Source organism: Spermophilus citellus (assembly GCF_964194105.1).
Source record: "Spermophilus citellus genome assembly, chromosome: 1".
Classification (NCBI taxonomy): domain Eukaryota; kingdom Metazoa; phylum Chordata; class Mammalia; order Rodentia; family Sciuridae; genus Spermophilus; species Spermophilus citellus.
Genome location: NC_138182.1, coordinates 189735543 through 189749421, shown reverse-complemented (window position 1 = coordinate 189749421; position 13879 = coordinate 189735543). Strand labels below are relative to the sequence as shown.

Genomic DNA, 13879 nt, shown 5'->3' with positions numbered 1-13879 from the left:
TAATACAGGAAAGAGAAAAGAGAGATACATGCCATGTTACTTTATCTCCAATGAAATTAGATACTTAAAAGCTCAAACAAGACAGTAAGTGGAGACAGTTATCCATAGAACTTTTGCTTTTGAATTCAGGATACAAGGTAGAGAAAAAACATCATCTTTCTGAGCCATTGTCATTATAATTTTATGGCTCTAAGTAATTTTTTTTCTGAAGCATACCTGATTGTTTGCTGATAGCAACAATTATTGGTGGCTTAGCTATTTTTGTCTTTCTATCAATCTCACAGAGGAATGTTTAGAAGCTAGCAAATCATGTCTGGTGCAATGGTGCATGCTTGTAATCTCACTGGCTCCAGAGGCTGAGGCAGGACCAAGAGTTCAAAGCTAACCTCAGCAAAAGCAAGGTGCTAAGCAACTCAGTGAGACCCTGTCTCTAAATAAAGTACAAAATAGCACTGGGGATGTGGCTCAGTATTCAAGTGCCCATAAGTTTAATCCCCAGTACAAAAAATACCTTGCAAGTCATTTCCTTTTTTTCTGTTTGATTATGTATTCTTTTTTAAATCCTCTTTATTCATAAGCAATAAAATAAAATAAAATAAAGCTCATGCCTCCTTTCTTTTGATCTTCCTAAAGATGTTACCCTAAAACTTTGAGCAGATATTCTGAAGCTTCACAAAGAATTCCACCCATAAAATGATAGCCTTGTAACTTCTCAGATAAGTTCAGGCCATTTATTTTAAATCATCTTTTGTTTTTCTTGATATTTGATAAATGAAGCATGACACATTGTGATAATCTACTTTTTAGCAGTACTGGTCTCCATCTACTTAATTCAGGTATTTATTTGCTTGATTGATATTATATAGTTTTTATTTGAAACAAAATTCCTTAATGATTTTGATGACTGTGATAACACAAAAATCAAATTCAGATATAAAACTATAGGGAAAATAATTGTAGAATTACGTGTATCTTTCATTATGTAAGTTGTAAATCTCATGAATTGCTGTGTAGCTTAATTATTTCAAAGCTAAATTTATATTTGTTAATTTCTACTAAGTTCCTTATTTATTAACTATCAAGAATAATTAATTCTTTACCAATTAATAACCCAAGATTTCCAATACATAAAAGGAAATATCATGTAAGAGACCAAAAAACAATTTTACCTTTATTCCCTGTACCAATATTTAATATTCTCCAATATTATTTAGAAAAACTAAAGAGAATACAAAAGAATGTGCTTCAAATAAGACCTGTTTGTCAATAGTTAATGTACTTACAATGGTTGCTGAGAAAAAATACATATTCAACGCACACTGAATAATAAATATACAAATACGAAATATTTCATTTTTAAATTTGCATTTCATAAATATATTTTTCTGGAGAATGTGAAGCACCAATTAAGGTCATACAATGACACTACAGACTTTGATGGTGGTTAAATCAGTATGTAAATACAGTGCTGTATGTACCATATTATATTTCTGTGTGAGTTGTATTGGAAGCTTGAGATTCTGATGACATAAGTAACAAAAAAGATTAGTGTGATCAGTCTTTGTTCAGGGCCACATTTGTTGGAAAGTGTTAGAAGGAATAATGGGATGTTTAAAATTCAATCTAAGGCAAAGTCTGATTCTTTCTATTTTACTTAGCATGTACCACTCAGAATACTGGACTTAGAATTCTGTTCCAGAGGCACTGGAGGGTGGCTCCTTCATTGATTGTTTAGCAGAAATTTGGGCCTAAAATGGGCAAACTGAGGGTGGGGAGAGAGGGTAATTAACATTTCTAAAGATATATGAGCATTGTCAATCAACAGACTCAGGATTTGATACTAAATAGAGATTGGATCCATTGGGTAGACCAAGTGAGACATTGATGCTGCACTTCAGTTACTAAAGGAAAACATGTTGCATTTTTCCGAGTTGAGATTCACAGATATAAATACCCTCTTATAGGGTATTTATATAAATATCTTTATAACCTTATAATTCTATTTTTAAAAATCCCATAGAGCATTCCTATAGGGACCAAAGTTCAGAACTTGGATATAGACAGAGCAGTGTTCATAAGTACATCTTGAATCCCAATTCCCATATCCATCTTTCACATGTCAGGACATGGGTATCAGGAAATACCCTGAACTGTAATGGGCAAATTTCTCAATTGAAAGAAATAGTTGAGTAACCATAATAAAAAATATTGAATGGCAGGTCACCGCACATATCCAGATCTGTACTGGTCTTCACCAAAGTTATGGGTTGTCAGTGATTTTGCTTTGTTGTACCATAAAGTACTAATACTAGAAAAAAATCCTCTGGCAATCACATTTTCTGAAATTTGGATGTAAGACATGATAGGCATTTCTTTAAGGATTTTCTGAGAGTACTGAAGACTTAATGACATTTTAAAATAAAACATATATATTGGTAATAAAAAACCCACTACTTAGATCAATATATTCCAAAGTAATACTAATGTACATCATGGATTCTGAAATCAAAGAGTCAGGGAACTATACCACCTTAATGTAAAAGACAGTCTATCCCTGATAATTATGAAGAGCATCCCAGGGAACTGGCTTGAGGCCATAGTTTCTATTTTTCCAAGTTTCAGATCCAGAACAGAAGGGAAAATATATCACTTGAATGTATAAATACACCTCCAAACCTTAATAGAGGTAGTTAATGACTAGATAAGTATTATTCTAATTGCCAAAGATATGGATCCAAAATAAATGAAACATCATATAAATATGTGTTCCTTTTCACCAAACTGCCTACCACTTTTAAAGCCTCAGAACACAACCTCAGAGTGCATATACTTTAGCAACATGGTGTCAGACAGATTTAGAAGAATTTGTCTTCTAAACAAACTACTTACTGCTGATGTCACAGTATATGCACCAAAATGAGCACAAAGAACCTGTTTACTCTGACATTTCTGAATTGTAAGGCCCTTAAGTTCCAAGTTTTGCATGAGGAAAACAAAAGTAGCTCAATCAAGGTAGAGAGCATGGTGTTGGTGTGGCTGATAACATTTGATAGTAGTGGTAACTTACCCTTCAGGTTATATTTGATGCAGAAATAAATATTTGGTTTTCAAGATGGTAGCAGGTCTGGAAGGTATTCCCATTATCTCATTTACTCAAGGACTTGAGACTCTGTCTGTTTATAGCATGTAATCTCAAGACAGGAAAATATCAGAATCAGCAGATTTCTTAGAGTTAGTAATCTAACCAATCATAAATTTAAGGTATAGTCAAGGTCACTGAGATGCCACCAATGTCCCCTATGCTCTGATTCCAGCTGCTATTGGTCATTTGTTTTGCTCAGCTTTACTCGCCATATCTTGACAGGCCCTAGGGAAAGTTTCAGACTCTTCACTTAACATCTCTTTTTTTATTACTATAGTCTCAGCATTCTTTTGATATCTGCCTATTCCTTTTCAAATAAATATCTTATCAAATAAATATCTCAATGGAATAATACATATTATTTTCTCATTTGAGCATTATTATATTTCTTTAGCACATCTAAATTATTTAAACTTTATATTTAAGCTTCTTTCTCCCACCACATATTTGCTTTCTCCATGTCTTTGAATTTCTTCATTATATATTTATTTTTATAGTATGTTTAATAGTTAACAAACACATAGCCATATTGTCTTTTTAAAGTGAAAATTCAATTGTGGTCTTCATAAAAATACAATCATCTATTAGATTACCTAAACCTGATGAAAGTTTTATTTATTTATATATGACAGCAGAATGCATTATAATTCTTATTACATATGTAGAGCACAATTTTTCATGTATTTCACACCAATTCATGTCTTCATACCTGTACTTTGGATAATAATGATCATCACATTCCACCATCATTAATTACCCCATGCCCCCTCCTTTCCCCCTCCCATCCCTCTGCCCTATCTAGAGTTCATCTATTCCTCCCATGCTCCCTCACCCTATCCCACTATGAATCAGCCTCCTTATATCAAAGAAAACATTCGGCATTTGTTTTTTTTTGGGGGGGGATTGGTTATCTTCACTTAGCATTATCTTCTCTAACTCCATCCATTTACCTGCAAATGTCATGATTTTATTCTCTTTTACTGTTGAGTAATATTCCATTGTGTATATATGCCACTTTTTTTATCCATTCATCTACTGAAAGGCATCTAGGTTGGTTCCACAGTTTAGCTATTGTGAATTGTGCTGCTATAAACATTGATGTGGCTGTGTCCCTGTAGTATTCTGTTTTTAAGTTCTTTGGATGTAGACCGGGAGGGGGACAGCTGGGTCAAATCATGGTTCCATTCCCAATTTTCCAAGGAATCTCCATACTGCTTTCCATATTGGCTGCACCAATTTGCAGTCCCACCAGCAGTGTATGAATGTACCTTCAACACTTATTGTTGTTTGTCTTCATAAATAGCTACCATTCTGACTGGAGTAAGATGAAATCTTACAGTGGTTTTGATTTGCGTTTCTCTCATTGCTAGTGATGATGAACATTTTTTCATGTATTTGTTGATTGATTGTACATCATCTTCTGAGAAGCGTCTCTTCAGGTCCTCGGCCAATTTATTGATTGTGATGAAATTTTTTACCTATTGTAACCATGAAAGAGAAGATGGAAAAGGTCATATACATTATGTAATATATTTATGGAGGAAGGGACGGAGAGAGAAAGAGGGAGGGGGAGGGAGAGATTGTGAGAAGGAAGGAGGGAGAGTGAGAGAATTTGAATATTTGTGCAAATTCCCTGTCAAAAATTTTCAAGAGAACAAATTGTACAAGAATACCATGCAATTCTCAAATGAACAAACAAAAAATGCCAAGATTCTTGTGTAGCTGTCTCTTTGAAAATAATTAGTTACATATGTGCTGTGGGAAGAGAACAATACCACCTTAATTTTTCTCTGCTGGATTCTCTGCTTAAATCACTTTATTTTGAAATCCTGCTCACTTTATCTTCATGAACTATTTGCATTAAAAGGTTATGGAAAAACAAATAAGCTTGTGTCCTCAATAAGACTAAAACACATTGTGTAAGTGCCACCACAGGTTCATACATACCTCTTTATTCTACCACTTGATAACTGAGTTAATAAAAGCAGCTTGTAGGCTGAAAGCCATTGAGCAGAACCAAAGATTTTTCCCTATGAAAGAGGGCTAGAAATGTGGATCATATGTCCATATTGTTTGATATTATGTTTGGTAGGGGAAAGCAGACACATAAATCTCTTTAACTCTTCTTTCTTTTTGTTTTTATAATTTATATCTTGTGCTAGTCAAAAGAACCAAATCATCCTTAAGTCAAAAAATAGAGGCAAGGCTAAGATGATATAGCTTCAAACAATGTGTTCTTATTTACTTTTTAAATCACTGATCATTTTGTTTTGTAGTAAGACTACAGTGACTTGCTTTTATTTTCTGATTTAAAATATTTTTCTCATAGGTAAAAAATTATTTGTATATATATTTTAATGTTGGGATTTTATGAAGTGTGACTCCTAGGATAATGTCACTAACTGAGAATTATATAAAAAGTAAAGTGAAACAAAATAAACATAATACTGTAATTCTTTATTATATAATAGATTCTCTCACAATAATGTTAAAATCATATAACTGCATAAGTATTTTATTTAGGTTTATAAGTATATAGATTCTAATTCTAACATATATAATTTCTTATTAAAAGGATATTAAGAAAATAAGAGCATTTATAAAAGGTACTCAAAAAGGAATATCATCAAGATTTAAGAAAAATTAATTATTTTAAATAGTTTTGGGAAAATAATGCATTAAAAGCTAGAAGTCATCTACAAACATAAAATATTAGTATTGGGCTGGGGATGTGGCTCAAGCAGTAGCGCTCTCACTTGGTATGTGTACAGCGCTGGGTTCAATCCTCAGCACCACATACTAATAAAGATGTTGTATCCGCCAAAAACTAAAAAATAAATATATATAAAAAATATTGGTATTGGTTCTATCATCTCTGAAAAAAGGAAACTTCCTTTTTATTTCTAGACTTATTAATAGCATTGAAACAGAAAGAAAGGTGAAAGCTAATGAATTGTGAGAACAATGACTCAACATGGAAAGTTTAAAAGTTCTTTCTGCACAATAAAACATAATATGTTCTTGAGTATTGTTTCCTCTTCTTAAAGTCTCTTAGATATTAAGTTTCCTTCAACTGTGAAAGGTGCTAGATTATGTAATTTTCTTCCTCATCTATTTTCCTCTCCTTTATGTTATCCTATACTCATTATAACTATTTAGTTTAGAGAAACTCCCCCCAAATAATAATCATATGCTAGGTTAAAGGTAAAATTTTGAGTGACCTAGCAGTCATCATCTGTCTTTATGAGGTAATCAAAGTATTATAACCCATCTTAAAGTTTTGTAACCCATATAAAGAGTTGTCTTTCAAGACTGGGGTTTTTGGATTTTTTCACCTGGATTAATTGTGTTTAATGCTCAAGGTAAATGAATTGAAATGTTTTGAATTATTATTATAATATCATAAAATGATAGTCATGAAATGAATCTGACATAATTTTCCTATATACATATATGAAAACATCACAGTGATGTACATCCAGAAGAATAGGGTGCTAACTAGAATAAGATACATTCCATGCTCATATAATTATATCAAAATATATTCTACTGTCATGTACAACTAAAAATAACCAATAAATAAAAAATAAACAAATAATTCCAACAGGATAGAAGTAGGTATCTGATTTCTAAATGTTAACAAAAGGAACCTATTATTTTCCAATATTTTACAGAAAATGAGAGCTTTTTAAATGTTATGCATTGTTACATTTAATAAATATCCATATACTGAGGCCATAAGCAACTTAGCAAGACTCTATCTCAAAATAAAATATAAAAAGGGCTGGGGAGGTAGCTCACTGATTAAAGCACCTGTGGGTCAAATCTCTAGTACAAAGAAGTCATCCTTTCAGTCTTCTAAAATACAAGGCATAGAGGAACAAGTTAAATGACATTATGAAACTAACAAATTCAGGATATAGGCTATCCCAAAAGAAAAATTAGTCTGGACACTTCAAAAAATTTAGTATCACAGAGGTGGGAGAATATTCTATAGTAAATAGACCTAACGCCTAATAAAATTATACAATTTGGTTTAAAGAGTTTCTGAGACATTCTTTACAACAAGTGACTAAGAAAATAGTGCATTTGTAAAAGGAACTCAACAATGAATGTGATTTTTATCAAAGTTAAAGAAAACTGGAAGAGGATAATGGAAGGATATTTAGTGAGATTTAATAGGGTCTGGACTTAAAATCATGTAGAATTGTTATTAATTTTCTTAGGTATGTTAGTAGCATTGTGATTTTGTGGGTGTCTTTATACCTAGAAAATACTTGCTGAATATTTAGAAGAATCATAATATCTACAAGTAACTTTCAAATTAATAATCAAAAAGTTGCATGTAGAAAAAAAGGAAGAACAGCAAATATGTCAAAATATAAATAATTATTTTGTTTGGATGGAGGGTAGAGTTGTGTTTATTGTTTATATTTTAATTTTTTCTTGGTAAAGAATTTAAATTATTATAAAAACTATTTTAGAGCAATTTTAGGTTTTACAGATAATTGGGCAGATAGTATTACATTCCTATTTACCTTATCTTTCCCACTTAGTTTTCCCTATCATAACTAATCTTGCCTTAGTATTACATATTTATTTTAAGTATGAACAAATGTTGATGCCTTATAAACTAAAGTTAATAATTTATATTAGGGTTGACTTTTTGATGATGTACTATTCTGTGAGTTTTTACAAATATGTAATATCTTGTATCTACCATTACAGCATAATAAAGTTTCATTGCCCTAAAAATCACTTGTATTTTCTCTCTTTATTCCTCCAACCCTCTGCCCCTGGCAACCACAGATCTTTCTAATTCTCTATATTTTCGTTTTTACTAGAAACTCATGTAGTTGGAATAATTCAGTACACAGTCTTTTCTGATTGGTGAACTTTATTATATTTTGTGCAGTGCTGGGGATTGAACTCAGGTCCTCACCAAAGTGCTCTACCACTCAGACACATCCACAAGACCCTCAGATTGGCTTCCTTAAGCAGTATGCATTTAGTTTCCTTTATGTCTCTCTGTGGTTATCAAGTCTGAGGTCTGGCTTGATAACTCATTCTTTTTACCATATACTATTTTAAGACACAACAAGATGGTAACTTTAAAAACCTAAGAAATGTACCTTGTTTGGAACATTTCTTTAAAGACATTTTGTATGTGTGTGTGCTAGAGATTGAACACAGTGATTCAATCACTGAGCCACATCCATAGCCTTTTTTTAATATTGTATTGAGAGATGGAGTCTCACTGAGTTTTTTAAGGCCTCACTGCTGAGGCTGGCTTTGAACTTGCCATTCTCCTGCCTCATTCTCTCAAGTCACTGAGATTACAGGTGTACACCACTGCACATAGCTTTGCTGGGTTTTTGATATGGAATTATTAATTTTGCTAGATTCAATACTGAATCAAAGTTATAAAATGCTCTTAATCTGTTAGAAATAAAAATTAAAATGTTATCATATTCACAAGAAAAACTGACTACATGAGATTTTCATGTAGCTCACTCATATCAAACTTCAGGGAAATGAGAATTGGGAGCTATTCAAGAAATATAATAAAGAATATTTCATTGTACACCAGAACATTCTCATTGAATTCTGTGCTTTTCTTGAATCTTGATATTTTTCATTTGGATTTGAGTGTGAGGATGGTAACCTAATCATCATACAGATGTGTGGATACACAAATTCTTATAAAAACTGGGAACTTTCTAATCAAAGTCTTCTTTCTACTGCATCCTAGGACTGAGGTCACTCAGTTTCTAAAGTAGATCTTTTTTCCATAGCTACATGGATCTGCAAGGAAACTAAAGTAATATGTCAATGCTTTCCACGTAATTTTAGATGCAATGAAAGCCTTTCAAAATGTGAATAAGACATTGGTAAATTGGAAGACACTAAACAAAAATACTCAATTTTAGTCATCAATCTGGATGAAAGAATTTTGATTTTCTTAGTTTTGGAGAAAATGCTCGGAAAGAACGCGGGGTGGCGCTGTAGCCTTAGAAGTAGAAGGAACAAAAGCCAACCGATGACGGCGGGTTTAGCCAGATATTCAGATAAAGAAGCAAGCAGGAGGAGGAGGCTTTCTAAGGCGGTGGTTCCGGGAAATCGAGGCCCTAGGATTGTTCACTTATCTCAATATTAACAAGATATTTGTGAGAGAAGAGTCAGCGACTACGGGTTTGCTGAGAGACCAGAAAGCAATGGAAACCAGAGAGAGAAAGGAACTCCTTCTGGAACAAAGGCAAGTCCTGATATTTTTTGTCTTGCTGGGCATGACTCTGGCTGGTTCTGAGAGTAGGCGCTATTCGGTGGCTGAGGAAATGGAGAGTGGCTTTTTTGTGGCCAATTTATTAAAAGACTTGGGGCTGGAAGTAGAAGAACTGATTGTGCGGGGTCCCCGGGTTGTCTCCAAAGGGAAAAAACTGAGTTTACAGTTTGATAGGCAGACAGGGGATTTATTTTTAAATGAGAAGCTGGACCGAGAGGAGTTATGTGGTTCTACAGAGCCCTGTGTATTACCTTTCCAGGTGTTATTGGAAAATCCCTTGCAGTTTTTTCAGGCTGAGCTACAGATTAGGGACATAAATGATCATTTTCCAGTCTTCCTAGACAAAGAAATATTTTTGAAAATTTCAGAAAGTACCACACCCGGAACCACTTTCCTAATAGAACGTGCCCAGGACTTAGATGTAGGAAGCAATAGTCTCCAAAATTACACAATCAGCCCCAATTTCTACTTTCATCTTACAATACAAGACAGTACTGATGGCATATTGCCACAACTGGTGTTGGATAAAGCACTGGATCGAGAGGAACAGCCCGAACTCAGGTTAACTCTTACAGCGCTGGATGGCGGTACTCCACCAAGGTCTGGTACTGCCCTGGTCCTCATTGAAATCTTGGACATCAATGACAATGCCCCTGAGTTTACAAAAGTACTCTATGAGGTGCGGGTTCCAGAAAACAGCCCCATTGGATCCCACGTTGCTACTGTCTCTGCCAGGGATTTAGATATTGGAGTTTATGGACAAATATCTTATGCATTTTTCCAAGCCTCTGAAGATATTCGCAAAACCTTTCAAATAAATGCAAAATCGGGAGAACTCCTTTTAACACAAAAGCTGGATTTTGAATCAGTTCAGACTTACACTATAAATATTCAGGCAACAGATGGTGGGGGCCTTTCTGCAAGTTCTGTGGTTCTTATCCAAGTGATAGACTTGAATGACAACCCTCCAGAACTGACCATGTCCACACTTATCAATCAAATACCAGAAAACTTGCAGGAAACCATAATTGCCATATTCAGTGTTTCAGATTCTGACTCTGGAGACAACGGAAGAATAGTGTGCTCTATCCCAGATGATCTTCCTTTCTTCCTGAAACCGTCTGTAGAGAACTTTTACACTCTGGTGACAAACACAGCCCTGGACAGGGAGACCAGGTCTGAGTATAATGTCACCATCACTGTTAGTGACATGGGGACACCCAGACTGAAAACTGAGCACAGCATAATAATCCTCGTTTCTGACGTCAATGACAATGCCCCTGCTTTCTCCCAAACGTCATACACGCTGTTGGTGCACGAGAACAACCAGCCCGCTCTGCACATAGGCAGTGTCAACGCCACAGACAGAGACTCAGGCACTAATGCCCAGATCACTTACTCCCTGCTTCCAACCCAGGACTCACACCTGCCCCTCGCCTCGCTGGTCTCTATCAATGCAGACAATGGGCAGCTGTTCGCGCTGAGGGCGCTGGACTTCGAGGCCCTGCAGGCGTTCGAGTTCCGCGTGGGCGCCACAGACCAAGGCTCGCCCGCGCTCAGCAGCCAGGCGCTGGTGCGAGTGGTGGTGCTGGACGACAATGACAACTCGCCCTTCGTGCTGTACCCAATGCAGAATGCCTCTGCGCCCTGCACTGAGCTGGTGCCCAGGGCGGCAGAGCAGGGCTACCTGGTTACCAAGGTGGTGGCGGTGGACAGAGACTCGGGCCAGAACGCCTGGCTGTCATACCAGCTGCTCAAGGCCACGGAGCCAGGGCTGTTTGGCGTGTGGGCGCACAATGGCGAGGTGCGCACCGCCAGGCTGCTGAGTGAGCGCGACGCGGCCAGGCACAGGCTGGTGGTGCTGGTCAAGGACAATGGCGAGCCTCCGCTGTCTGCCAGCGTCACGCTGCACGTGCTGTTGGTGGATGGCTTCTCCCAGCCCTACCTGCCGCTCCCGGAAGTGGCGCCCGAGCGCGCGCAGGAGGACTTGCTCACTGTCTACTTGGTCATCGCCTTGGCCTCTGTGTCGTCTCTCTTCCTCTTCTCTGTGCTGGTGTTCGCGGTGGTGAGGCTGTGCAGGAGGCGCAGGGCGGTGCCGCTGGGTGTCTGTTCTATGCCTGAGGGCCACTTTCCGGGTCACCTGGTGGATGTTAGTGGTATGGGTACCCTGTCTCAGAGCTACCAATATGAAGTGTGTTTGATGGGCGGCTCAGGCACCAGCGAATTCAAAGTTCCTAAGCCCATTATCCCCAATTTCCTTGCTCAAGGTGTGGAGACAGAAAGTGACGAAAATCCCAGTTTCAGGAATAATTTTGAATTCAGTTAAATATCAAGAAGAATCCACTGAGTCTGGTCTCAATTTGTACAAAGTTCTGTTTTTATTGCTTTGCCCGTTTATGCCTCTCCTCTCCTCTGCTCTTCTATCTTCCCATCCCCTCCCCTCCCCAATCCTCCCTCCCCTCTTTTCTTCTCTCCTTCCTCCTCCTCCTCCTCCTCCTCCTCCTCCTCCTCCTCCTCCTCCTCCTCTTCTCTCAAGTATCTATTCCAATTCTGTGCACATTACTGATATTTCTAAATATATGGTCTTGTGGTATGATTAATGTAAATTTTCTTTGTATTCCTTTTTTAAAATTAGTCTAACAACTTAGCTTTAAAGTGTGAAATAAATTTTGTATTTTTAGAAATCCTTAATTTTTAAGTTAAAGCACCTTACCCCAAACTCACATCCCCAGAAAACTCATATGCTCCTAACTAATTTTGAAGTCCTACATTTAAAATATTTGCTATCATTACACATGATACAATTTTCCCATCTGGAATATTTTGGGGTTTTATATCCTCTTCCCTGAATGCAACTTTTATTTTGTGAACTTACAGTGGCTAAACCATTAATATAGGTTTATTCATGAATAAATTTCACCCTCCATGCATTTGTCCAAATATGTACTTCTTTAAAATATTGACATGTAAAAAATATTACTCTTTAGCGAGAAGCCTAACTGTTGGATTCTACAAAACATTCACATTACAAATTATAAATTTTTGTCAAAAATCACTCAGCTGGGCAGTAACCTATTGCCAGAAAATTGTAAGCTTAATGCCAGCCTTGGTCACTTAGACCCTGCCTCAAAATAATACAAACAATGGAGATGTAGCTAAGTGCTATAACATTGTGGGCTCAATCACCAGTAGGAAAATCACTCATATTCTAAAATAATTTAAAATTTAAGTTCTACCATTTAACTAATAGTACCTATCCAGTGATTTTCAAAGGCATGCCAATTTTTCATGTTTTCTATTTAAAATAGAATTTTAAAGGGGGGGGGTTTAATCCCCCCTTTAAAAACCTGTTTTAATTATTTAAAACCCTCTAACCGAGCCCTTCATCAAAATCTAAAAGTATACCAGAGAATATATCTTTGACCTTTATCAACTTTTAGAAAATTCACATGTAATTGGGATTTGCATTTTTCAGATTTTTTGGAGTATTTATGAAAAAACTATATTAATGGTTTAGCCACTGTAAGTTCCCCAAATAAAAGCTACATTGGGGGAAGAGGATATAAAACCCCAAAATATTCCAGATGGGAAAATTTTATCCTGTGTAATGATAGCAAATATTTTAAATGTAGGACTTCAAAATTAGTTAATTAGTTAATTAGAAATAAACCTGATGGAGGACAAAAATGTATGCAGGTCCACTCAGTCTATTTTTTGTGCTGCCTTCTTCTATTTGGTCTCTTTAGTTCCCTAAGATTTTCAATTTTTTAAAAGTTGCTTAAATCATGTTTGTCAATAGCTCCCCATATGGCATGATTAACACAGTCATTAGACCATTTTAAGTTCTTAATAAAAATTTTGAATGATTGGAAAAGTCTTTATTTCACCTGTAATGTATTGATATTTAAATACACTAAGATACTTTAAAGGACAAAAGTTCTTCTGTAATTGAATACTTTCTGATGTACAATGAATTATGTAATTTTGTATAATTGAACTTTCACTATTATTCAAACCATCTGGTTATCAGTCTTTAGTGTCCCTTTACTTCAACATATCTTTCCCTTTTTTCCTCACTGGTTAATTTGAGTCTCCTCTCCTGTTCACTGGATTAGTTAGGGAATAAATAGGAAAACTGTGGTATTCAATTTTATAATTCATATATTCTATAATTCCTAATGATTCATCCAATTTTCTTCATTTCTCACAGTTTAATTTCTGATCTATATGTTAAAATTAATTTAAACCAATGTTATTCAGTCTATCTTTCCATTTATATATGATTTTATGCATATTTAAATATGATTAAAATTACAATATGAATTTTGAAAGTCTCATTTTGAGATTATTGGTGACAAATAGCACTATCTTGGTTATCTGAGGAGAAGGATCACAGATTCACAGCCAACCTGAACAACTTAGTGAGATCCTGTCATAAAATAAAGTAACCAAAA

The 13879-nt window shown here is 35.5% G+C and overlaps 1 protein-coding gene across 2 annotated transcripts in view; it reads left to right on the top strand.

Annotated features, from left to right (window-relative positions):
* The window catches only part of LOC308650662 (protocadherin beta-2-like), a 39073-nt gene extending 27169 nt beyond the window's left edge, over positions 1–11904 (top strand). The window contains exon 2 of one of the 2 annotated variants that reach the window (XM_081296843.1): positions 9604–11904. In XM_081296843.1, the coding sequence (XP_081152969.1) occupies positions 9604–11751 (2148 nt within the window). In that variant the 3' untranslated portion in view covers positions 11752–11904. The remainder of the gene's footprint in view (positions 1–9603) is intronic. The other variant, XM_081296844.1, reaches the window with a different exon arrangement.
* The last annotated feature ends 1975 nt before the right edge of the window (positions 11905–13879 follow it).